Here is a 27,510-nt window from a genome sequence, read left to right on the forward strand (position 1 = left end):
AATGATTTAAATCTACGATCTTGCTATTTATGTGTGTGTGTGTGTGTGTGTGTGTGTGTGTGTGTGTGTTTGCTTCGTTTTGTTTTGCTGCACTGTGTGGCATGTAGATCTTAGTTCCCTGACCAGGGATTGAACCCATGCCCCCTGCAGTGGAAGCATGGAGTCTTAACTACTGGACTGCCAGGGACGTCCCAGCTATTTATTTGTTTTTATTTGGCTCCACTGCTCTTTTCTTTTCTCAACATATCAAATTTATTTCTTCCACTGTTAATTTTCCCAGTCATCCACTAAGAATAGATTGTCTTTTCACTAGTTACCCAATATTACAGGTTGTTTTTTCACTAGTTACCCAATATTACATTCCTCTCATCAATTAAAGTCACCCCATGCCACTGATTTTATGAAAGTTTTCTTAATGATAAAATTTAGGATTTGGGAAGCATTTATAATTTCATTTATCATTCTTGGCTCCACAAAACAAAACTAGACAAAATAAAAAGTAAAGGCCCAATTCACAATCAATGAGAATTTAGCTCAGCTGTTTACCCAGATCCTTCCTCTCATCTCTGGATTGCAACTAAATGTAATTTTAAAAATTGAAATATGTTTGACATATAACATTGTGCAAAGATAAGGTGTACAACATGTTAATTTGATATATTTGTAATATGATTGCCACTGTAGCAATAGCTAGCACCTTTATCATGTTACATAATGATCATTTCTTTTTAGTAGTTGGAATCAAGTTCTAGTCTCTTAGCAAGTTTGATGATTATAATACAATACTGTTATCTATATTCACTATACTGTGTGTCAGTTCTCTAGGGCTTATTTACTACTTGTTGAAAGTCTGTACCCTTAACACCATCTGTTCTATCCCCTCACCACCCCATTCCTTGGTAACAACCATTTACTTTCTGTTTTTTAATGTTTGGCTTTTTTATTTTTAATTTATTTTATTATTATTATTTTTTTGGCCATGCCACAAGGCTTGCAGGATCTTAGTTCCCCAACCAGGGATTGAACCAGAGCCCCAGCAGTGAAAGTGCCGAATCCTAACCACTGGACCACCAGGGAATTCCCGAGTTTGGCTTTTTTATAGATTCCACATATAAGTGAGATCATATAGTACTTGTCTTTCTTTCTCTGACTTACCTCATTTAGCATGATATTCTCAAGGTCCATCCATGTTGTCAAAAATAGCAGGACGTCCTTTTTTCTCATGGCTGAATAATATTCCATTGCATATATATATATATACCACATCTTCTTTACATATTCATCCATTGATGGGCACTTAGATTGTTTCCATATCTTGGCTATTGTGAATAATGCTGCAGTAAACATGGGAGTGCATATATCTCTTTGATACCCTGTTTTCTTTTCCTTTTGGCATATACCAGAAGTGGAAATGCTGGGTCATATGGTAGATCTATTTTTAATTTTTTGGGGAAACACCATATTGTTTTCTATAGTGGTTGAATCAATTTATATTCCCACCAACAGTATATAAGTGTTTCCTTTTCGCCACATCGTGGCCTACACTTGTTATCTCTTGTCTCTTGATGATAGCCATTCAAACAGACGTGAGTTGCTATCTCATTGTGGTTTTGGTTTCCCTAATGATTAGTGATGTTGAGCATCTTTTCATGTACTCAGCCATTTGCATATCTTCTTTGGAAAAAATGTCTTTTCAGTTCCTCTGTCCATTTTTATTTTATTTTATTTATTTATTTATTTTGTGGTACATGGGCCTCTCACTGTTGTGGCCTCTCCCGTTGCAGAGCACAGGCTCCAGACGTGCAGGCTCAGCGGCCATGGCTCACGGGCCCAGCCGCTCCGCAGCATGTGGGATCTTCCTGGACCGGAGCACGAACCCGTGTCCCCTGCATCGGCAGGCAGACTCTCAACCACTGTGCCACCAGGGAAGCCCCCTCTGTCCATTTTTAAATTGTATCTTTTTTTGTCATTGTTGTTATTAAGTTGTATGAGTTCTTTATATATTTTGGATATTAACCCCTTATCCAGTATATGGTTTGCAAAAATTTTCTACCATTACATAGGTTGCCTTTTATTTCATTAATTGTTTCTTTTGTTGTACAGAAGCTTTTAAGTTTTTTAAAATAATTAATTAATTATTTTATTTTTGGCTGCATTGTGTCTCTGTTGCTGCACACGGGCTTTCTCTAGTTGTGGTGAGTGGAAGCTACTCTTCGTTGGGGTACGCGGGCTTCTCACTGCAGTGGCTTCTCTTGTTGCGGAGCACAGGTTCTAGGTGCATAGGCTTCAGTAGTTGTGGCACGTGGGCTCAGTAGTTGTGGCTCATGGGCTCTAGAGCGCAGGCTCAGTAGTTGTGGCGCACAGGCTTAGTTGCTCTGTGGCATGTGGGATCTTCCCAGACCAGGGCTGGAACCCGTGTCCCCTGCATTGGCAGGCAGATTCTTAACCACTGCGCCACCAGGGAAGTCCCGCTTTTAGGTTTGATATAGTCTCACTTGTTGGCTTTTGCTTTTGTTGTTTCTTCTTTCAGTTTCCTAGCCATAAGAGTATTGCCAAGACCAATGTCAAGGAGCTTCCTCCCTGTGTTTTCTTCTAGGAGTTTTATGGTATCAGGTCTTATGTTTAAGTTTTTGATTCACTTTGAGTTAATTTTTGTGATTGGTATAAAATAAGGGTCCAGTTTCATTGTTCTTTATGTGTTTATCCAGTTTTCCCAACACCATTTGTTTACAGAGACTATCTTTTCCCCACTGGGTGTTCTTGGCTCCCTTGTCAAATATTACCTGACTGTATATGTGGGACTTTAAGTCTGGGCTGTCTATTCTATTCCGTTGGTCTATGTGTCTTTTTATGCCTGTACCATACTGTTTTTATTACTATAGCTTTGTAGTATAGTTTGAAATCAGGACATTTGATATCTCTGGATTTGTTCTTTTTCTTCAGGATTGCTTCAGCTATTTGAGGTCTTTTGTGATTCCATACAAATTTTCGGATTGTTTTTTCTATTTCTGTGAAGAATGCCATTGGAGTTTTGCTGGGGATTGTATTGAATCTATAGATGGCTTTGGGTTGTATGGACACTTTAACAATATTAATTTTTCTGATCCATAAACACAGGTGTCTTCCTTTTTTTTTTTAAATGCCTTTCCTCTTTAATACCCTTTCCTCTTTTTATGCCTTCTTTCAGATTAATTGAAAACAAATTTTTTTTGGCTGTGCCGCACAGCTTGCAGGATCTCAGTTCCCCAACCAGGAATTGAACCCGGGCTCTTGGCAGTAAAAGCATGGAGTCCTAACCACTGGACCACCAGGGAACACCCTGAATATTTTTAAATGATTCCATTTTACCTCCTTTATTGGCTTATTAGGTATAACTCTTTGTTTTGCTATATTAGTGGTTGGTTTAGAGTTTTTAGTATATATTTTTTCTCTCTCTCTCTCTCTCTCTTTCCTTCCTTCCTTCCTTCTTTCTTTCTTTCCTATGTGGTATGTGGGATCTTAGTTCCCTCACCAGGGATGGAACTGGTGCCCCATGCAGTGGAAACATGGTGTCTTAACCACTGGAGCACCAGGCAAGTCCCCTGTAGTGTATATTTTCAACTTATCAAGTCTACCTTCAAGTGATGTTATACCCCTTGGCATATAGTATAAGAAACTTATAATAGTATACTTCTGTATGTCCTCTTCTAGCCTTTATATTACTCTTGTTTATGTTTATATATTTTACTTTCACATATGTTATAAACCCCATACTACAGTATTATTTTGTTTAAACATTAAGTTATCTTCCCATATGTTCCAACTTAAATATACCTGCACCTGCATGAATCCTTATCTTTTCCCCTCCTTATCAGAAGGCCTACTCTCCCTGAGTTTGAAGCCAACCTCTTTATCCATCTTCTTAATGCCACCCTTCTCCATCCCCTTCAACAGGGCCTCTTTCCCCTACCTCTTCAATTATTCCTTCCCTCAATCTATAAATATACTCAAGTTTCTTTCCTCAAAAATCAACCTTATCTCAAACTTGTGATATCCTTTTCCTTCATGGCCAAGTTTCTTGGAAATGTGGGATATCCTTGCTATTTCCATTTTTCTCACCTCCCCATTCAATTTTCAGCCCAGTACAATCTAGTTTTCACCATCACTGCTCTGCTGAAAATCTTTTACTCAAGTGAGCAATGAAAACGTACATACCAAGTCCAATGTACACACACTTTCACTGGGCATCTGCAGCATGGCTTCTGACCCTTTCTTTCTGGAAACTCACTTATTGATTTTAATGGCACTATCCCCTCCTCATTCTTCTACCTCTCTGGATGTTCTTTCTTGTCTGTTGTTTTCCAGAGCCTGTCATTTGTCTTCTGTTCTCACTCCTACACTTAATGTCTTGATTCCTAAAGCCACATCTGAAGCCTGAATCTTTGTTCTAAGCTTCTGACCTATATATCTAACCACTTACCAAACACCTTCATCTAGGTGTTTCATATACACTTCAAATTAAACATTAAAACCAAATTTCTGTCAGCACAGGTTTGATGCTTTTCTACTCAGTCAGGCCCTAGTCAGCCTGGGCTCTAGGCACACAAAGATAAATAAACTCACATTTCCTCCTCAGGTCTGTTCCTCCTCCTGTCTTTTCTATTTTGGTTTATGTTATCACCCTGACTGAGTCACTCACGGAAGGAACCTCATTTGTCATCCCAGTTTCCCTCCCCTTGATGTGGATCCTCTTTCTCAAACACCTATGCCTTTGTTACAAAGTTTTAAAAGAAGAGATTTTTTAAATCTTCTAAAGTGGAAATGGAAAATAATTTAAAATAATTCAATGCCTTAATGAAAAACTGATTAATGAATTAAAGTGGCCTAATGGAGATCATTCTGGAAACCAATTTCTTGAGGAAAATTCAGCAAGGTTCATATAATTCTGAATAAAATGTTTATAATAAAAACATGAATTTCCTAATGAATTAAGAGATCCTGGCAGGGCTTCCCTGGTGGCGCAGTGGTTGAGAGTCCGCCTGCTGATGCAGGGGACACGGGTTCGTGCCCCGGTCCGGGAAGATCCCGCATGCTGTGGAGCGGCTGGGCCCGTGAGCCATGGCCACTGAGCCTGCGTGTCCGGAGCCTGTGCTCCGCAACGGGAGAGGCCACAGCAGTGAGAGGCCCATGTACCGCAAAAAAAAAGAAAAAAAAAAAAAAAAAGAGATCCTGGCAACAGTCGTCAATGCTAACATCTCAAAAATAGAGACAGCCTGTGCCTTCTGATAAAAGCACGCAACGTCTCTGACACAGTCCTGCACACCCGCCTCCCCCGCTGAAAATGGAATCTGATCAGGTCTCTAACTCTACCTACAATTTATAGGAAATACAGGGGAAAGGAGTAACAGGTTCAATTGTACCGCAGGGATGCAATCATCAAAATGCAGCCTGGGGGAAACCTACAGAATAAACAACCTCCTTTACTCAACAAATAAAAGATGGCAGGACATTCAGATGGAAAGACACTTGAAAGAAACTTCGTCCAACTGCAACATATGGACCTTAAAAAGATCCAGATTCAAAACCCAAACTGTAAGAACAAAACTAACAAAGGACACTTATGAGAAAATCAGGGAACTCTGAACTCTGACTAGATAACTGGTATTAAGGAATTAGTGTCATACTGTGATTAAATTGAAAATTAAAAAACAAACAAACAAACAAACACCTATGCATTCACCTCCTATCAGTCCTCCCCTGCACCTTCAGTTACTTCCATACTGGCCCCTAGCCCATCCCTCACCACCCGCCTCCAGAGTGATCTTTCTAAAAAATACATATATACTTATGTTATTACCTTGCTTAAATTCTTCAATGGGTCTCTGCTTTCTACAAGATAAAACTGAAATTCCTAAGAATGATATATAGTCTAAATGACCTGGCTTCTGTCTTCTTTGCATGCTTTCTTCCCACCATCCATCCACATGCTCCCTGCTTCTCAGCAACAGTAAATCATACTGTTCTTTCTTTCTTTCTTTTTTTTTTTTTAAAGATGTTGGGGGGTAGGAGTTTATTAATTAATTAATTAATTATTTTGCTGTGTTGGGTCTTCGTTTCTGTGCGAGGGCTTTCTCTAGTTGTGGCAAGTGGGGGCCACTCTTCATCGCGGTACGCGGGCCTCTCACTATGGTGGCCTCTCTTGTTGCGGAGCACAGGCTCCAGATGCGCAGGCTCAGCAGTTGTGGCTCACAGGCCCAGTTGCTCCGCGGCATGTGGGATCCTCCCAGACCAGGGCTCGAACCCGTGTCCCCTGCATTAGCAGGCAGAGTCTCAGCCACTGTGCCACCAGGGAAGCCCCATACTGTTCTTTCAAAATGCTTGGCTCACTCAAGTATGCTTTTCCTCCTCTAGAGGTAGCCCAGGGCTCTCTTCTAACTCCCTGAAACACATCCCCTTGACAAGCGCCTTCCCCTTTACCTTTAGGATCAGTTCATCTGTCCTCTTCTTTGTGAAAGCTTCTTTGACATTCACCTGCTCCTTCTCCTCTGCTCTCTTCATAATTATAACTTTGGAATTCTGGAATGTTCCCTCTGGAATTCCAGTCTTTCATGTCTAATTAGAAGCCCCATGGAGTAATGGAAAGATCTGGGGTTTAAATCCTAACTTTGCCGGCAGGCTCACTTTCCTTGCCTGTGAATATAATATTAACCTTGTGGTTTTAGGGGAGGATGATTGAAGAGGTCTTGCAGTACCTGGTAAAAAGTGCTTACTAAATAGTATCTGGTTTTTCTTTCCTTTAGAGGCAATTTTTTGAAAAAGTAGTCCATATATACTCACACTCACTCAATCCTCTGCAATTCCATTTTCATCCAGTCACTCTTCTGTAAATGGCTCTTTCAAACAGAACCTGTTCACGGCCATCTTCTCATTTACTATGCTACCTGATCTTACACATCACTGAATGTTGTTGACCTCTCCTCCTTTTTTTAAAAAAAATATTATTTTTTTTAAATTAATTTATTTATGGCTGCATTGGGTCTTCATTGCTGCACACAGGATTTCTCGAGTTATGGCGAGCGGGGGCTACTCTTCGTTGCGGTGCGCGGGCTTCTCATTGTGGTGACTTCTCTTGCTGCGGAGCATGGGATCTAGGCATGCGGGCTTCAGTAGTTGTGGCACACCGGCTTAGCTGCTCCACGGCATGTGGGATCTTCCTGGACCAGGACTCGAACCAGTGTCCCCTTTATTGGCAGGCAGATTTTTAACCACTGCGCCGCCAGGGAAGCCCTCTCCTTTTTTTTTTTTTCCGGTACGTGGGCCTCTCACTGTTGTGGCCTCTCCCGTTGTGGAGCACAGGCTCCGGACGCGCAGGCTCAGCGGCCATGGCTCACGGGCCCAGCCGTTCCGCAACATGTGGGATCTTCCCGGACCGGGGCACGAACCCATGTCCCCTGCATCGGCAGGTGGACTCTCAACCACTGCACCACCAGGGAAGCCCGTGATAAGAGTTCTGGAAGGAACAAGTTGAGGCTGGGTAGAAGGGCCGGTTGGAAAACCCACTAACTAGGTCCCTCTTGTTTTTGTGGATCTTTGAATCTCTACTTTTAGTGTGAAGAAGATCTGACTTTTTATTGCACATCAAGCAGAGATTTGGGTCCTGTGTGGAGAGAGGGTTCTTTTCCAAGGCAACACATCCATCACAACTCAGCAGTTAAGCACCCGGCTGTGTTCTGGTTTAGGTTCCCTTCTCACTCTACCTGGGCTGATGGTTCTCAGAACTGGTCATCCCCCGGTGCACAGAGCCTCTGACTCCAATGTAGGTTTGCTGGCCTCCATCTGATAGACTTTTCTCTTGCCTTCCCTGGTTTTCCAACTCCTTTTTGGCTTTCCACTTTGGTTTATTAATAAGCTTTTTGCTTCTCAATCACCATTCTCCCTTGGACACTTTTTGTACCTGTTCTTGAGCTCCTCTACCACACTATCCAGCAACCCTTGCCCATCCAGTTTTAAACCAGTTTTATACACACCTTTGAATCTGGCAAAGTGGTACCCAGTACAATACCCACTGACCAGTTCTTCTTATGCTATCATCAAATGAAAACTTTGGACACCTTGAAAAGATTCTGGTCACTTCTACCTGGAGACCCTTGCCCTTTACTCAGACCATCATTTGGGTTGACTCATTTTCTTTCTTCTAGTTCTGACTTCAAGCCAGGGCGAGCAAGGATTCACCCAGGGCCCCACTGTCAACAGTCACAGGAGATGGATTTTTTGAAAGCTACCTACGCCTTCCATTCTAACTGCTAAAAGATAGTACCCCAGACCCTGGGAATTTCCATAGCTTTGTCTCCCGTAGTTGGGGGAGTTTCCACAACTTGTGGAAAGGGTCACTGAGAAAATGCGTGAACACCCGTGCTGCTAGGCCTGACCTATAGTGACCACTAATGCTGTGTTCAGCTAGCACAACCTACCATCCTTACCCTACTCTTTCCCATGCTGTCACTTGAGGCTGCAGGCAGTAAGCATGTAAGTGAGAGAGTTATTATTAGTCCATATCTGGAAAGCCTTCCACATACATACCTAGAGAATTTATGAGTGGGTACAGACATCACAGCAAGTTATGGACAAGATATCACGTGTCACCATCTACCAGACAGATTTTTTTTTTCTCAATTAAGCTTCTGAGTATAACACAGTTACTAACTCTCAAACTGAGCCATGATGTAAAGAGCTTGGTTGTATTAGCAAGATCCTAGGCCAAGCAGGATGCCAGGACCATGAACACCCTCTATGTTCATACCTCTATGCACTGCTTCTCAGTTGGTTTAAAAGGGTCTGAGAACATATATTCTCTTTTCCTTGGAATGTCCTGTATGATTTTTTTTAATTTTAATTTTTTAAAGCAGAGGTCCAGTTGTAAATTGATATGCTAGGATCAGGTTGTTCATGGGTTTTGCAGAAATGAGTGCTCTTCACTGACTTCTGGTAGTACCCACTGATCTTTAGTTCCCAGGGAACGGTTGAATGTGGTCCTGAGGTAATGGCAGAAATCTTTTCTAGGTGTGTGGTTTATATTTGTCCTGGACTAGTGAGTGTCCCCACTCATTTTGCAATGGCTTTGCTGAACTGGCATTTGATTAGGTATGATTTTAAATCAGCTTCACCTCATAGATCAGTTTGGGTCCTAACAGGAACAGATGGAATACTTAAATTAGGATAATTAGAGAAGGGTTTATTTACAGAGGGGGTTTATTTACAGAGAGACCATTACAGGGGTGTGTGCAAGATGTAGTGGAATCACAAGAAACAATAGTGCAAGAACCTGAGGCTAGAAGCAATGAACAGTTACTCTTCCTAGGCAAGGGACAAGATATAAGAGAACCCAGAAGGAGAGTCAGATAAAGAAGACTTCAGTATGCTGACCTCAGTCTTTTCATCCACTCTGATCTCCTTTTGGATCCTCTTGGTAGAACCCAACTAGATAATCCAGAGGGTTATGTAATCCCACTGATGCAGTCCACATGGGTTAGAATCCCAGGGCACAGAGCAAGATGGAGAGTGGATCTGGAGGAGCAAACCAAAGATATCTGGCACACATGGGAAGTCTAGGATTGAAATTACATTAGTTCCTTGATACACTTTGCAAATGATATTCCAAAGATAGTGACATCCTTCAGGTACACTGACACCTCTCAGCAATGGTTTTTACTCACTACTTTCTCTATTAAGCATGGAAAGTTAGCAGAGTTCTTGAGATCCTAAAGCGTCCTCTTGAACTGATAAGTCGGGTGGTGATAAAGAATGTTTTCTCCTTTCTCAGATCACCTATATCTAATAATACACACTCTACTCAACTAACACAAAGGGTTGGACTCCCTGAAGAAAGAAGAAATAAGGAGAAGGAGAGAGGAGTGAAAAGGAAGGCTTTGTATAAAGAAGAGGAGGGAGTGTGTTAGATGGGAGAGGTAGCAATGGAGAAAGAGCCATGGAAATCTGTGAGCTAAGTCCCCAGGGCATTTGGAGCTAGTGGTTGGTCTCAGCCCTGGCTAAGCTGTCCTGCCTCAGCATGATGGGCTTCTTGCTGGGCTCACCTTCTTTGGAGCTTCTAAGAGTTTGGAAATTAGAGCTTTTTGTTCATATGACTTCAGTGTGCTGAGGACATTTAAAAGTGGCAGAGACAGGCGAGCCTGGGTCCTGGGTAAGATGCAGCAAAGGAAGATGGTTAAGAGCTCAGATTCTGAAGCCAGACTGCCTGAGTTTACATTCTATCTATGCTCCTTACAACTTCCATGACCTTGGGAAAGGTACTTCTCTGTTTTCCAGTTTCCACATCTGTAAAATGGGAATGATAATAGTAGCCACCTCAAGAGTTCTTATTAGGAGTCAATGAGTTAGTACTTTTAAACTTCTTAGAAAGAGTTCAGCACATAGAAAGCACTATATAAATGTTTGATAAATTAAACTTGAAAAGTTCTACTTGCTGGGCACCTTCTTTCAGGCCCTCTCACCCAGGGATTCTTGAGGGTGGTAGTGTTTTCCATCCAGTCTGTCAATTCATATCTGATTGACTGTTCAGGGTTATGGGTTTATGTGATTTTTATTTTCTCTCAGAAGAATAGGCCCTTTTCTGAGTCTGGAAGCTGAGCAATCCCTCGTCCCTAGGGAACAGGAAGGAGTAGGTTCCAGTAGTCTCTCCCTGATGTGACCAGTGTTCCCTTCTATGGTAGGAAATTACTGAGGATATTGCTAGTCCAGGTTGGGTAGGAGTGTTCTGACCTGCTGCCCATTGACAAGGTTGACCTGGCCTTTTTGGCATCGCTACAACACTACCTAACTTCCCCAGGATGAATTTCATTAAGAGAAAACTCTTCCTCAGGCCAGGCAATCTAAGTTCTGGGAATTGATATAAATGGGATGGAATAATTTTTGGTTCTTAACTTTTGGATTCTCATCAGGAGGAACCTACGGCCTTTCACCAGGGCAAGAAGTTTCTGTAAGACACATGCTGCCTTGTTCAAGAAGGTCCTGCTGAGCCTGTTGTGTTTGGGTAAGGTATTGAGGATCCACGGAAGTGAGAGACACAGTTGTTTTAGAAATGTGACCTTGTGTCAAGACTATTACTAGATGGAAAGCAAATTTATTCACAAGTTGATCTAAAGGGCTATATGATGTATAGATCGTAATTACTTGTAGGTGAGCTGTAATTTATAGAATTGCACTTCTAGGAATAAGTAAATAAGTTGCACTTCTGAGAATAAGCTATTTTTCAAAATGTACTATTTGATAGACTTAAATATGTCAGAGAATCTGGGCTTGTCTCTTTTTTAGTATCTTGATTAGATGAGGGGCATGGTTCTTGAAGTCTGTGAAAGAAGCCTGTAGTATGTTACTTATTTGCTGGTTTACTGGTAAGATCAATGATATAAAATATTTTTAAAAGATAGCAAACCTATTGGGAATTCCCTGGCAGTCCAGTGGTTAGGACTCAGTGCTTTCAATGTTGGGGCCCGGATTCGATCCCTGATTGGGAAACTAAGATCCTACAAGCCGTGGGGCATGACCAAAAAAAAAAAAAAAAAAAAAAATAGATAGCAAACCTTTATTTAAAATATACCGTCAGTGACGTATGGGACTTTGATGTGAATATTAGAGGCAGCTGGGGTAGTGAGAACAAAAATTATATTTTGGGGTGAGTCAAGGGGCCATGGAATGAGAACCATATGGCTATACCCCCTAGTACTAGCCTTGTTTACTAGAATAATGGCTCTGCTGAAGAGGAAAGGTTAAAATGACTGGGATTGTAAAGTTTTGAGAAAAGATGACTTTTTAAGAGTATAAAGGTGGGTGCTGATCAAATCCACTTCCAGGGATAGAAAGAGAATATCAAGGGAATGAGATTTTATCAGGGTCAAGTGAAAATATGCAACATTCAAACTAAGTTGGTTCCTCCTTGGGATACCCCAAGAAAACAGTTAGCCATCTATCCTGGCCTTGAGAATTGCATCTCAGTCTGACAGGGCTGGGTGGTAAGGTCACTGGAGGGTTTTACCTGCCTTAAGTCCCAGACATTCATGACTAAATCTTCATTTGGTCCTAAGGGGCTCTGCCTTGCTGGTCCTTACTCTGTACTTTCTCTTTTTAGCTTATGCTGCCTACTTCCTGGCAGCTTGCATCTTGAATTTCCATAGGGCACTGGCCTTGTTCGTCCTCACCTGTTTGGTGCTTTTAGTCCTGGTTCACCGCTTTCTGAAAAGGTTCTTTGGTGAAAAATTAACGAGATGTCTGAAGCCCCTTGAAAACTCCTGCTTGAAGCTTTGGATGAAATGGTAAGTTAAGAATCTCAATATCCCTCATCCCACAACTTGTCTTAAACCCCAATCCATTACCCTTTTCCTCCTTTGACGGTTCCTGGGCTGTCTCTCAGACCCTCCCCTCTACTTTACAAAACCAAGGCTCATACGGTATTTGTTTTTCTCTTTCTGACTTACTTCACTCTGTATGACAGACTCTAGGTCCATCCACCTCACTACAAATAACTCAATTTCATTTCTTTTTATGGCTGGGTAATATTCCATTGTATATATGTGCCACATCTTCTTTATCCATTCATCTGTTGATGGACACTTAGGTTGCTTCCATGTCCTGGCTATTGTAAATAGAGCCGGAATCTAAAAAAAACAAAAACAAACAAAAAACCTAGGGGCAAGATGGGAATAAATATGCAGACCTACTAGAGAATGGACTTGAGGACACGGGGAGGGGGAAGGGTAAGCTGGGACAAAGTGAGAGAATGGCATGGACATATATACACTACCAAATGTAAAATAGATAGCTAGTGGGAAGCAGCCGCATAGCACAGGGAGATCAGCTCTGTGCTTTTTGACCACCTAGAGAGGTGGGATAGGGAGGGCAGGAGGGAGGGAGACGCAAGAGGGAAGAGATATGGGAACATATGTATATGTATAGCTGATTCACTTTGGTATAAAGCAGAAACTAACACACCATTGTAAAGAAATTATACTCCAATAAAGATGTTAAAAAAAAACCAAGGCTCAGTGAGCAAATAGCAACGGGCCTCTGAACACTGAACTTAGTCCAGTTTCTTATAGCCTCATGTCTCAATATTGCTAGGGGGCAGGAGGGGTTCCATTTCAGAGAAGAGTTTCAGTCTGTTTATTGTCAGGGCTGGCATCAGAAATGAGAAAAACCATACTCCTCTTCAATGAAGAAATCAAGGCAAAGAGGCTTATAGCAGCATTAAACTATCAAATTGATTTGGTGGTCATGTGTTTCTCCCTTAGTTACTGGATACTTTTTGTGCTTTTTTTCCCTCTAGTCCTCCAGACTTCCTGCACCCACTGGTGTCTTATAATTCCCTAGAGTTTAAGGAGCAAACTCACTGTTCAGTGCATACTGAGCTGGATGCTACAGCAGCCGCACCTCATCTAACTAACTGTGGCATGCATATGTCCTTTGATCACACGCCTGGGGTGAGAGGATAACTTTCAGACTGTCTATATGTTCCACTTTTATGACTTTTGTCCAATGGATGCACAGAAAATAGCTGTTCAGATGTTTGCAACAGTGATCATTTGGAGAAACACACCAGACTACAGCCTAAATTTTGGATCATTGATTTATTTGACACTGGAGCAATAGAGCGAAAGGACTTTCTTCATTAACAGGATGGATTCTGGAAGCCAGATTTATTTATTTATTTATTATGTTACTTTATTTTTTTAATTTTATTAAAAAATTTTTTATACAGCACGTTCTTATTAGTTATCCATGGAAGACAGATTTAATTCACTTTGAGTTCACAGTGAGAACAGCTCCAAAATTCAACCCTGACCTGTAATCCCTTCTGTCGTCGTCATCGTTGTTCCTATGGCATCTCAACGGACAATGTGTTCTTTTTGTTTTCTTTTCTTTTCATATGTGATTCACCTTCTAATTCTTTTCCCTTGAACTGAAATGACTCCAACACTCAGACATGAGGAGACTAGTTTATGTATTTTTTTTTTCATTTTAACATCTTTATTGGAGTATAATTGCTTTACAATGGTATGTTAGTTTCAGCTTCACAACAAAATGAATCAGTTATATATATATACATATGTTCCCATATCTCTTCCCGCTTGCGTCTCCCTCTAGTTTATGTATTGATCAAGCATGTTTGGTACATAAAGGGACCACAGGGCATTAAGTAGTTGATTTGTGGCTTAGCCTTTACTCTTGCCCTTGGAGTGGTTGGAAAGTGGGTGGAGATCCATGGGAGGACTTTTCCTCCTTCTTTTTAAAATATTTTGGTTATGCATTAGAACATTCTTAAAGAATAAGTCTTTATATCACATCTTACTGATATGATAACTTGAAGAAAAGGAGGTCATGAGATTTATGTCCTCAGATTGGACTCTTTCAGCTTCATTCTGTGAGTAAAAGAGTTGAGGGGAGGGGAGAGGTGTTAACTGGGAAACCACCAGATGAATGATTCTAAAGATATGTCTCTGTGTCTGATCTATTGGGTTGTTTCATTTATCCTTGTGGTGAATTTCTATTTTTTAGAGGTAAAGTTAATGATTTCTTATTCACTCACTGATTTGATGACATGGTCTTGAAATTCCCTCTCCAGTGTGTTCGCGGGAGTCTCCTTGGTTGGCCTTATCCTGTGGCTGGCTCTAGACACAGCCCAAAGGCCAGAGCAGCTGATCTCCTTCGCAGGAATCTGCATGTTCACCCTCATCCTCTTTGCCTGCTCCAAACACCACAGTGCAGTGAGTTTTGGGTATTGCAGGGTGGGCGTAGTAATACCTAGCCAAGGACCATGTGTTACTAATTACAAAGTGCATGAGCCAAGTATTGATTACAAAGGCATAGAACTAAGTTCTTAACAATCTCTGGAATTGGCCCCTTTGACAATATTGCCCCTAAGTGAAATTTAAAGTTCTCACAGACCCTAGACCATTTATTTTCAAACTGTAGGTTGTGATCCGTTAGTGAGCCTTGATATCAATTTTGTGGATCCAGGCCAGTGTTAAAGAAAAAACAAACAAAACAAAAAATAAAGAAGGAGAGAAAGAAAATAGAATACAATAGAGAATGAGCTTGCATTGCACATAGTAATATTAAAGTAGTGGTTTATGATGCTTTTATATGTATGTGTGCGTGTGTCTGAGGTCTAACCTGTAGGCATAGTTTTGAAAACCACATAGATGTATGTGGCTCTTTATTTACTACTGCCCTATTTCCCCTGCTCCCTGTTCCATCTTACCCCAGATTTACTGTTAACATGCCAAGGTGGTTCCAGAGTACACGTACCCACGTTTAAAACCCCAGCCAGGTAATGAACAAGTCGGGTTTAGAGCTCACATTAGAATAACGTTCTTATTGGTCCCAGGTGTCCTGGAGGGCAGTGCTTTGGGGCCTAGGTCTTCAGTTTGTCTTTGGGATCTTGGTCATCAGAACTGATCCTGGATTTAATGCATTTCAATGGCTGGGAAACCAGATTCAGGTATGAGAAATTGAATATGAGAGCTCTTTTAGAACCCTAGAGAAAGGAGACTGGGGGAAAGCATGAGGAGATCAGGCTGTGTCTTGTTAGTGATGGTGGTGGATGATCTGGTGGGAAAGGAGAGAGTATACTGGGGTACAACTATGCATACAAATAAAGAGAATGGAACTGCTGAGTCCTCTGTCATTCAATGAGTAGCTCATAGTGACTTAGGCTGCTTCCCATGCTGTCAAAGGGAGGCCAACCTCAGTAGCAGCACTAGGTCCTCATCATACATGAGGCTGATCTTATCTTCCCTGTGTCCTTTCTGGCTTCACTCTAGTTCTGTCTCTCTTTTTTTTCTTTCAGATTTTTCTCAACTATACGGTGGCTGGCTCCAGTTTTGTTTTTGGGGATATGCTGGTCAAGGATATCTTCGCTTTTCAGGTCATATGTTTCATGAGCAAGAATGAGGGTCAGTGGCAGTGAGGGTGAGGGGGATAAAGCGAGATGACAAAGATGTGTGTCCAAGAGATCAGCCAGTCTATATACCAATTTGACCCTAAGAAGAGGATTTGATCTTATCTATATAGGAAGCAGCATTAATGTCTTGCCCTTTGATCATTGTCATACTGAAATTGGAATGAAATAGGGGTGGGAGAAGAAGGCTCAGAAAACATCTCCTTGTGGCTTAGTATTGACGGCATAATAGATTTGCAATACATTTAAAATTTATTCCTAGACTAGCTTGTGTTTAAATATCCGGAGTATCTATTACTGTATCAGCTGTGCTTGGGATGCTAAGAACTTAACTTAGAGACCTGAAACACAGTCTCCTTACGGCACACAGTTGCACATTCAGTGTAGTATCTCACTGGTTGCCCCATCATTCTCATTATAGGCCTTACCGATCATCCTTTTCTTTGGATGTGTGATGTCCATTCTTTACTACCTGGGCTTTGTGCAGTGGGTAGTTCAGAAGGTGAGTCATTCTCCTGCACAGTCAGGAGGTGGGCCTTTGTCTTGTGATCTATCAAGAGGCATGAAGATGGCACTTACTTTGGGGAAAAAATGATCATATGTCAGATCTAGAGCATTAGAACGAATGTGAAAAGCAAACTCTTTCAAGCGTGCCTGATACCAGGTGGTCAGGACCAGGCCCTAGGCAGGCTGAGGGGCAGAGCAGGGAGAAAAAATGGGCTGAACTACCATTTCATACTGAGTTTTAATCTACTTTTTCTGGAAGCCAAGAGTCCTGAGTTCTGGTCCAGGCTCTGTTTGTAACTTGGTTTGTGGTCTCGGCCTTGTGCCTCTTCTTCTCTAGGCCTTAGTTTCCTTACCAACATAATGGAGGAGGAGTTTTGATGGATACACCCCAAGATTTCTGCTAATGTTAATGGTTTGGAACTTTGCATCCCTTTAGATTGCCTGGTTTTTGCAAATCACCATGGGCACCACTGCCCCAGAGACCCTGGCTGTGGCAGGAAACATCTTTGTGGGTATGGTAAGCACCCTGAGGCCTTCTGATCTTTTCTCTGGGGAACAGAGAGTATGGCAGAAAACAGTGTGAGACATGTATGCTTTCCTTTTGAAAAGTCAAATAGATGAAGACTGTATGGGCAGCCAGTCACTCTGATGAAAGAAAACTTGGAACTCAGCTCATTGCTTTCACCTTTCATGCCTAATAATACTTATTTGGGTGTATGTAATGGGGACATACTTAACCACAGATCCAACTTCTTACACAGGAATTTAGGGAAATGGCCTGGTCCAAGTCATCCCCCTTCAGGGGCTATGAAAGATGTTTCCTCCATATTCTGGTTTCTTCCTGTAACCTTTGTTTTCCAGAATCTCTAAGGAGACAACAGCTTGCCTTGCTCAGGGCTAACACCAAAGCTTGTCCCCATAATACTTGTTTGATACATTTGTCTGTATGGAGTAGGTGTTCAATATATGCTACTGACTGATCAACTCAGTGTTAGGGACAATGGCTTGTCAAACTGACAAGGAATTAGTATTGAGGTCTTTCTCTCCTAAGGCCCTAGGCTGATTAATGGTATTTGAAATGTTCTCAGAAAACTTCTGTACACTTCTACCATAGCATGCTGCATTTTGCTGAAATTCTCCATAATCAGCTTAGTTTCCTCTGCTAGACTGTAAAGTCCTAAGAGTAGGAACTTTGCCTTATTCATAGGAATGTCCCTAGCATATCATATAGCACTAGGCACATAGTTGTCATTCATTAAATAATAAGTCAATGGAATCTTAGGTCAATGCTAGATATATTTTACATAGTTGGGTCTTCATAATTTCATACCATTTTCACAAACATTATTTCTTTTGATTCTTTCATCAACATTGGGCTTCAGTAATCTATTTGCAATTCATTTAATGAGTACCTTTTAAGCAATTAATATGTACGCAGTAAGTACACTATACTAAAGTCATTCACTAAGTATATAGTTTCTGTTTGTTTGTTTGTTTGGGCCACACCACGTGGCTTGTGGGATCCTAGTTCCCCAACCAAGGATCGAAACCTGGACCTTGGCAGTGAAAGTGTGGAGTCCCAACCACTGGACCACCAGGGAATTCCCGAGTATATAGTTTTAGACATTGAGAATGTAAAAAAGAAATATACTGTTTGTCTTCTATAGCATTCTAAATTTTAAGTAGATGAGACAAACTGATATGAAAACACATGAGAAGAGTGCTAGCCAGGATATGATTAGGTGCCAGAGGGGGTGAGCCAGACACTGGGAGAGCCTAAAAGCAGAGCTTAGTTTTGGAAGAGCACCCACACTGGAGGGATGTGTGCCCGGAGCTGGGGCAGGCACTCTGGGATGGGGAGCTGCACCTTCTTGAATCTGACTCTCTTCTCCTTTTTTATAGACAGAGGCACCTCTGCTCATCCGTCCATACCTTGCAGACATGACGCTTTCAGAAGTCCATGCAGTGATGACTGGAGGGTTTGCCACCATCTCAGGCACTGTCTTGGGAGCCTTCATATCCTTTGGGGTAAGCATAATCTGTTTGATCACTCCTGGGTGAGCCCAAGTCTGGGTTCTGTAGATGCTCATTCCTAAGTCTGGCCTTACAGATTGACACGTCATCCTTGATTTCTGCCTCTGTGATGGCTGCCCCTTCTGCTCTTGCTTTGTCAAAGCTGGTATATCCAGAAGTGGAGGAGTCCAAGTTCAAGAATAAGGAGGGGGTAAAATTGCCCCGTGGGTGAGTCCAATGAGGCATATAATTTGGGAGATGATGAGGTCAGGTGCAGAGTCAAGAGTGGTGCTATGGTGGTAGAGGCTTCAAGTCTCCTGGAGAAGGAATAATATGATTCCATATCTCCTCTTGTCTACCTCTGCCTTTAGCTAATCATGTTGATTTTTTTCTTTTGTTTAACCCTCCCACCTGCCTCTCTCTTCTGCATGCCATTATCCCCTGTCCTTTGTGTCAGTACCATTTCATGGCGATTAAATCTGATACTGCTTCAGTGTTATTTCCACAAAAAGGGTCACCAGGAACCCCCATCATCTCTCAAGCTGTTCTTGCAGTCTCCTGTTGCACTCCTGCACTGTTGGGACACTGGGACAGCTCTTCTGTGAGGAGCCGAGATTGCTCTAGACACCGTATTCTTCCCCTATGCCCAATAACCACAGGAAGGAGAAGAATGTTCTGGAAGCTGCCAGCAATGGAGCCACAGATGCCATAGGCCTTGCTGCTAATGTAGCAGCCAACCTGATTGCTTTTTTGGCCGTGTTGGCCTTCATCAATGCTGCCCTCTCCTGGCTAGGGGAACTGGTAGACATACAGGGACTCACTTTTCAGGTAAAGGATTCCATTTGTTGGGCTGTTCCTCTAGGGTGTGTTTAAGTAGTCCTTGAATTGTGCATGTCTTCCTGACCCACAGTGCACTGAGGGAGCGTGGAGAGGAGAAGGGTGGAGGAGACTGAGTCAAGGCTTCAGAGAAGTCTTTGTCTCCTGTCTCTTTCTCTCACCCAGGTCATCTGTTCCTATATCCTAAGGCCCATGGTTTTCATGATGGGTGTCGAGTGGGCAGACTGTCCGATGGTGGCTGAGATGGTGGGGATCAAGTTCTTCACAAATGAGTTTGTGGCCTATCAGCAACTGTCTCAGTACAAAAACAAACGTCTCTCTGGAGTAGAAGAGTGGATTGGAGGCGAGAAACAGTGGATTTCTGTAAGTGACAATCTAGAAAAGCATAAACAGTCCAGGCAGACAAAAAGTGTTACGCTAAAGTTTAACACCCACAGATCCCTTTCCAGGGTCCCAGGCCTGACCACAAAGCAAGAGTAACAGTATGCTGAGCTTCGGTGCCTGAGCTGCCCTGAGGTCTGTGTGCTAGTCCCCTACTCTCTGACCCAACTTCTCTCTAGAATGTAATTACTGAGCCTTTACAGTTGGGGCAGTCCAAGGAGGATACTATTTCTGATAGTCTAAGGTCTCCTTCTTCATTTATAAGTTTAAATTGCTATAAACTGAGCTCCTTTTTTCTCTCCCTCTATCTCTTTTCTCTCAATCAGCCTCATTCCTAGACCTCCTAATTCATAGGCTTCAACAAGAAGAGCACTGGGTAAAGAGGCCATGGTGGTTCCATATCATTATCCCTATGATAAATCATGAAGCGATTGTTTTCTGAGCATCCTTTCCATATTCCTTAGAGTAGCACACACAAGATTGGGGGTTCTAAGTACTCTGGAACGTCTATCATGATTATACGACTGCACATATAGGACTGAGTGTACTTATTTATTTTTGTTTTGCCTAGGTGAGAGCCGAAATCATTACAACATTTTCACTCTGTGGATTTGCCAATCTTAGTTCCATAGGAATCACACTGGGAGGCTTGAGTGAGTTAATTCATTTTCCCAGCTACCCAATATGCCAGCCAGTTCCCAGCATCTGTAGTGGGCACTCCTGGTGCTTCAGTATGAGTTGAGACCAGATAGAGAAGCTGATGTGAAATGGGCCTCTCAGGTGAAAGTTAATTTGGAGTTAAGGTAATCATGCTACCTGACTATTCATGAAGCCCAGGCTGGGTTTGCAATCTCAACTTCTGCCATTTTTTTCCATTTCAGATGGAGGCCCAAAAGACCAATTTTATTTTTATTTTCCCTATGAGGAAGACTATAATGATATTATTTTTATTTTGCCATTAAATGGACATAGTGCATATATAGTAAAGGTATTTTGTTTTTTATTCAGTAGTGAAGGTACTTTCTGAAATTATGCTGCGCACCAGTTGACTTCACAGAATTAAGCATTGCACAAGGAATCAAAGGACAAATGAAAGCAGCAGACACGTAAGGCAGATAGATAATTAGAGCAAGTGGTGTGAAGTGTTGCATTAAAAGCTACAAGTCACCAGGTGTGGGAGGAGTGAGTATGTGAAGCATACATAGATACAATTAGATTGCTGCAAATCTTGCTGAATGGTGATGGCTGGAGGAAATAATATGAGGAAAGTGGAATTGTCCTTGAAGGCAGGGGATTCCAAGAGTTTGGAAGATCCAAGTGAGAAATAAAGTGTAAGAAAAATACAGCTCAGTGTGTCCATTTTTTATGGCACTCATATTCTGGGCTAGAATCATTAAGTTGATTCACTTGGTAGCTGATCGATCAATTTAGAGGTAAAACAATTTCCTTTCAGTTTATCTTTTTCCCTTCTGTTAAACACTTGTCTGTATTCTAATTCTTTTTTTTATAAATGTATTTATTTATTTATTTTATTATTTTTGTTTATTTATTTATTAGTTTTGGCTGTGTTGGGTCTTTGTTGCTGTGCGCGGGCTTTCTCTAGTTGCTGCGAGCAGGGGCTACTCTTCATTGCGGTGAGCGGGCTTCTCACTGTGGTAGCTTCTCTTGTTGCAGAGCACGGGCTCTAGAATGCGCAAGCTTCAGTAAATGTGGCGCGTGGGCTCAGTAGTTGTGGCTCACAGACTCTAGAGCGCAGGTTCAGTAGTTGTGGCACATGGGCTTAGTTGCTCCGCGGCATGTGGGATCTCCCTGGACCAGGGCTTGAACCCGTGTCCCCTGCATTGGCAGGCGGATTCTTAACCACTGCGCCACCAGGGAAGCCCTCTAATTCTTTTTTTAAAAATATTTATTTATTTATTTTTGGCTGTGTTGGGTCTTCGTTGCCGTGCACGGGCTTTCTCTAGTTGCAGTGAGCGGGGGCTACTCTTCGTTGTGGTGCGCGGGCTTCTCCTTTTGGTGGCTTCTCTTTGTTGCTGAGCATGGGCTCTAGGTGTGCAGGCTTCAGTAGTTGTGGCTTGTGGGCTCTAGAGTGCAGGTTCAGTAGTTGTGGTGCACAGACTTAGTTGCTCTGCGGCATGTGGGATCTTCCCGGACCAGGGCTCGAACCTGTGTCCCCTGCATTGGCAGGTGGATTCTTAACCACTGCGCCCCCAGGAAAGTCCCTGTATTCTAATTCTGATGCCTGATTACAATCTGATTGTGAGCTTGTCCTCCAGTAGTGGGATATGCATCATGTGACTAAGGCTTAGGTGAATGTTGCCCTCCTTATTTCTCTGGCTCAAAATAGTCTGTCTAATTCTGTCCAGGTTAAGAATGCAGATTTCAACTAGTGAACACCCAAGGCATTTTCACCTGTCTGGAGCAACCCAGGGCTTTGCTTAATTCAGATATATCTTGGGAATATTCACAGAACCACTAAATAGTTAGGGTCAGACACACAATCCTTGACCTGGGGAATGTCTAAGTTAGTGACCCCTTAGGACTAATGAATATACACACTTCTTAGGGTACCACTGTCCAGCCTCTGGTGGTTGGTGGTAAGAATGCTATTCATCTGCTGCATTTTGATCCTCAGCATTCTTCTAATGGGGTTTCATGGGGTATGCCTAATTGCCTTGTGGGGAAGAGATTGAATTATTTTGTTGTGTTGTCCGCAGCATCAATGGTGCCCCACCGGAAGAGTGACTTGTCCAAGGTTGTGGTCAGTGCCCTCTTCACAGGGGCCTGTGTATCCCTTATCAGCGCTTGTGTGGCAGGTAAGTGTCTCAGCTTAGTCTCAGAATATTGTTTTAACTCTCCATCTCACATATGCATAGAAAAGGCACCAAATCTACAGTGTTCTCAGTTTATACCCAAAGAATTAAGAGCCTTAAGGAACATGTGTAAAAGCTTCCCCTTAGCATCTCTGTCTCCTTTACCCAGGAATCCTCTATGTCCCCAGGGGAGCTGAAACTGACTGTGTCTCCTTCCTAAACACAAGTTTCACCAATCGAACCTATGAGACCTATGTGTGCTGCAGAGAGCTCTTTCGGAGGTGAGTGAGCACTGGGATCCCTGCCCCCTCCTCCTCTATGCTTTCCTCCACTCAGGAGTCTTCTGGGAGTGGGGAGAAGTAAGGTCTTGAGGGTAATCACATGGATGCTGAATAGAGTGTATAAGAAGGGAGACAGGTATTTGTGGTGGTCTAGATCTCCGTTCTTTTCTCTTATTAGATGCATACTCACTATTAGCTCTAGCATGGACAAGTGACAGATTTTACCTGTATTGCTGGGGCACTGAGAAGTGGAGGGTGAGGGGAAGTAAAAGAGGGTGGTTTCCCTGATCAGAAGTGATGTATTTATTGTGATTGGAACATAGATAAGGTGTAGGTGAAGACTTGGCAATGGTCCTAAGTGACTAAAAACTTACAGCCTTCTTCAGACAGAAATGAAGACTGAGAGAGGATAAACTTGAATTGATAAAATCATGATGCATTCGGATAGTGTAAAAATGAACTTGTTTACCAATTTCTGGGATATTATTAGAATAGTTTTCTGGTTCGGCATGTAAGGAGCTCAGAAGTCACCACTCCATCGTAACAATAAGAAAAAAACTGAACAGTCTGAAAAATCAATAACTCTTCTTGGATCTGTAAGAGACACAGGGCAAACTGCTGACCTGAAGATTGGAGAGACAGACAGGCAAACACATGGCTTACTGGAGCAGACTCATGAGCGGAAACTGCCACAGAATCCTGTGCTGGGGCAGGAACGCCTGAAACTAATTGCTGGAGCCTCAGTGAGGACAGGTCTGGATGTTAAAAACTCTGGGGGGGCCCAGTTATAGGGGGCAACCCTACACTTTGGGGAGTTTTACCTCCGGGAGCTAGACCAAGTTCTCACAGTAAATATCAGGCAAAATCCCCTCATTCTTCTGGCAGGAGGAGGGGAAAAGGAGCCATTTTGAAATACACCAGAGCACTCCGTTTTTTTAAACAAGGCCTGCCCTCAGGAGAAACTAGTTAACCAGAACCTAACCAGCTGGGGTATTATCAGAGCCTACCTGACCTGGAAGTAGGGAAATACCCAACTAAAGCCCACTCTAACCATCCTATCCCACTTAAAGGGGGAGGAAAAACTGAGAAACACTTGTGAAATTCACAGTGCAGAGGCACAGGCTCGCTAAAAGCCTGAGACCTAATCCTAGGACTACAGAATGCTTCCCCTTCCCCACACCTCACCACCACATTACTAAGGCCTATTTACAGCAGTTCCTTTTTTGGGTACATCATGTCCAGTTATCAAGAAGAAAGTACAAGGCCTGCTAAAAGGCAAAAAACACAATTTGAGGAGATAGAGCAAGCATCAAAACCAGACATGGCAGAGATTTTGATTTATCAGAGTGGGAATTTCAAACAACTATGATTTATGTGCTAAGGGCTCTAATGGATAAAGTAGACAGCAAGCAAGAACAGATGGGCAGTGTAAGTACAGAGATATAGGAATCCCAAGAAAGAACCAAAAAGAAATGCTACAGATCAAAAAACACTGTAACAGAAATGAAGAATGTCTTTGATGGCTTACTAGTAGACTAAACACCTCTGAGGAAAGAACTCCTAGCTTGAAGATATATCAATAGAAGTCTTCAAAACTGAAAAGGAAAGAGAACAAAGACTGAAAAAAAAAAAAACCAGAATGGAGCATCCAAGGATTGTGGGACAAATACAAAAGGTGTAACATACACATAATGTGTATACCAAGAAAAGAACAGAAGAAATATTTGAGACAATTATGACTGAGAATTTCTCCAAATTAATGTCAGACACCAAACCACAGCTCCAGGAAGCTCAGAAAACACCAAGCAGCATAAATGCCAAGAGAACTATACTTAAGCATATTTTGAAATTATAGAAAATCAAAGATAAAGAAAAAACACTGAAAGAAGTCAGTTGAAAAAAAAGAGAGTATATCATTAAGCTGAAAGAACTAGTTACAGGACACACAAAATGAAAGATTTGAGGAACTAGAATGTTTGGTTCTTCAAAAGCAAAAGATGTGTATATTAGTAGTGATATATGGGTGAATGAAGAGAGTTCTGAGAGATGAGGCTGAAAGATCTTATAAGGCCTTGTGTGAAATGGTAAGGAATTTAGACTTTGACTTATAGAATTCTTAACACTGGTATGTTTTTTCAAAAGATCATGCTGGTAGCCATTTGGATGTCAGGGAGATCAATAAACACATTGCTGTAATACTCCCAAGTAAGAGATGATGAGAGCTGATACTAAGTAGTTGTGAGGATGAAGATGCACTAGAACAAGGAGAATCAATAGGATTGGTTATTGAAGTGAAGGGCAGGACAAGGATGACTGTACCCTTTCCGGCTTGGGCAAGTGGGTCTGAGGGATGCCATTCATTCACTGACAGGAAGAGGACTAGTTCCAGGAATGAGAGTAAAGGGGAGAGATTATGGCTTAATTCAGGTGGATATGTTGACTTGGAGGTACCTGTGGGACCATCAAGTTAAGCAACTCACAAACCAACTTGGGTCTGAAGTTCAGGAGAGAAAAAAGAACTGAAGATAGATTTGGAAGTTGTCATTAAGTAAATGATCTGTTCAGTATATAGGTAGATGTTTGGGTACCAGCTCCTTAACAGTTTACTATGGCAAGTTAACAGACATTACCCTCCTGTGTTTGGAGGTTTTCACCAGAGAAAGCAACCAACATCCTCTGAAAAAAATAATCCTTTTGCTGTACTATTAAAGATGAATTATAAACTGGATAGATCATTGGTCTGGCATAGTTATGACTCCTATGTTCTTGGGGAAGTTCAGTGGATGTCATTGTAAGCATAGTCTAAAGTAAATGAATGAAGTGAAAATTGCTAATTTGTGTTTAATGATGAGTTGTCTTTACATCACTGAACTTCACTAAAAAATTAGTAGAATACTCTTTCCTGGTCATTTCTGCCTTCAAAACAGAAACTGACTTTTTGCCTAAAGTCACGTACTAAGCATCATTAGTGTCGAAAATCTGAAAGAGATAATGTTTTTGTCCAGTTCATTCATGCTAGATATATTTGGAGTGACTCCAGCCCAAGATAACAACAAAGGAGGCTTAAATTTCCCTCTTCCTATGGATGCACCAAATGTACAGCTACACATGGAGTAATTCCCTCTAAGCAAAATCCAGAAACTAGCTGAATGACTCCTACAACTGAGAAAATACCCACATTGAATTGGGTAGGAAAGGCTGAGAAACAGTCTCATCATAAAACCCACCCCTGGCACAGCACCATATAATGGAAGGAAACTCCCAACTCTAAGCTTATCCCTAAGCAGTGAAGGGTTTAGACTGAACATCTAGTACTCCAATTTAAGACTGTACTATGCCTACCTCCCCACCACCCCCCGCCTGCCCCACAAGGCTCAGTGTAAAGGAAGCAGTCAAAAATGTCCATCTCCCACTCTTTCCCTGGAAGGGGTTTGACTGCATACTTTCCAGCTGGTGCCTGAGGGTCCAGCTTCTAATCAGCCTGCATCTAGATGCTGGCTGCAATTCTCCTCTTTGGGACACTAAAGAGACCCACACTGAGACACATTATAATTAAACTGTCAAAACTAAGACAAAGAAAGCATAGATAAAGGCAGCAAGAGAAAAGCAACTTGTTATATACAAGGGAGCTCCCATAAGACTATCAGCAGATTTTTCTGTAGAAACCTTACAGTCCAGAAGAAAAGTGGGATGATATACTAAAAAGAAAAAAACTACCAACCAGTGCTTGGTAATGCTCTACCTGGCAAAGTTGTCCTTCAGACTTGAAGGAGAGAGAGTTTTTCAGACAAGCAGAGGTAGCTATACTTATATCACACAAAATAGACTTTAAGCCAAAACAGTAATGAGAAACAAAGAAGGTCATTATATAGTAATAAAGGGGTCAATTCATCAAGAGGATGTAACAACTGTAAATTTTTATGCACCCAACATGGAGCACCTAAATATATAAAGCAAATATTAACAGATCTGAAGAGGCAACAATACAATAATAGTAGAGGACTTCAGCATTCCACTTTCAACAACAGATAGATCATCCAGGCAGAAAATCAACAAGGAAACATCGGACTTAAACTACATGTTAGACCAGATGGACCTGACAACATTTACAGAACAGTCCATCCAACAACAGAAGAATACACATTCTTCTCAAGTACACATGGAAATTATGTTAGGCTACAAAGCAAGTCTTAATATATTTAAGAAGACTGAAATTATATCAAATGTCTTTTCTGACCACAATAGTATTAAACTAGAAATGAGTAACAAGAAAAAACCTGGTAAATTCACATATATGTGGACATTAAACAACATGCTCCTGAACAATGGGTCAAAAATGAAATCAAAAGAGAAATAAAATATCTTTACTCACCACAAGGAAAAATCTGTAACTGTGTGAGTTGATGGATGTTAACTAAACTTATTGTGGTAATCATCTCACAATATATACCTATATCAAATCATTATATTGCACACCTTATACAATGTTATATGTCAATAATATCTCAATAAAACTGGGGGAAAAAACTTGAAAAAATATCTTGAGACAAATGAAAATGGAAACACAATATACCAAAACTTATGAGATGCAGCAAAAGCAGTTCAAAGAGGGGAGTTTATATTGATAAACACCTACGTTAAGAAAAAAAGAAAGATCTCAAACAACCTAATTTAACACCTCAAGAAAAAGAAAAACAAACTAAGTCCAAAGTTATAGAACAAGAGAAAT

The 27,510-nt window shown here is 41.6% G+C and overlaps 1 protein-coding gene across 1 annotated transcript in view; it reads left to right on the plus strand.

Annotated features, from left to right (window-relative positions):
* Window positions 1–27,510, plus strand: part of SLC28A2 (solute carrier family 28 member 2) — a 39,546-nt gene that overhangs the window by 6,249 nt on the left and 5,787 nt on the right. The window contains exons 3-16 of the mRNA XM_079914010.1: window positions 10,935–11,026; window positions 12,122–12,305; window positions 14,612–14,753; window positions 15,377–15,490; window positions 15,839–15,916; window positions 16,371–16,451; window positions 16,893–16,973; window positions 18,359–18,484; window positions 18,567–18,697; window positions 19,129–19,297; window positions 19,472–19,669; window positions 20,259–20,340; window positions 22,405–22,503; window positions 22,670–22,781. Of these exons, the coding sequence (XP_079770136.1) occupies window positions 10,935–11,026; window positions 12,122–12,305; window positions 14,612–14,753; window positions 15,377–15,490; window positions 15,839–15,916; window positions 16,371–16,451; window positions 16,893–16,973; window positions 18,359–18,484; window positions 18,567–18,697; window positions 19,129–19,297; window positions 19,472–19,669; window positions 20,259–20,340; window positions 22,405–22,503; window positions 22,670–22,781 (1,689 nt within the window). The remainder of the gene's footprint in view (window positions 1–10,934; window positions 11,027–12,121; window positions 12,306–14,611; window positions 14,754–15,376; window positions 15,491–15,838; window positions 15,917–16,370; window positions 16,452–16,892; window positions 16,974–18,358; window positions 18,485–18,566; window positions 18,698–19,128; window positions 19,298–19,471; window positions 19,670–20,258; window positions 20,341–22,404; window positions 22,504–22,669; window positions 22,782–27,510) is intronic.

The sequence above is a fragment of the Stenella coeruleoalba genome (assembly GCF_951394435.1).
Source record: "Stenella coeruleoalba genome assembly, chromosome: 2".
NCBI lineage: Eukaryota > Metazoa > Chordata > Mammalia > Artiodactyla > Delphinidae > Stenella > Stenella coeruleoalba.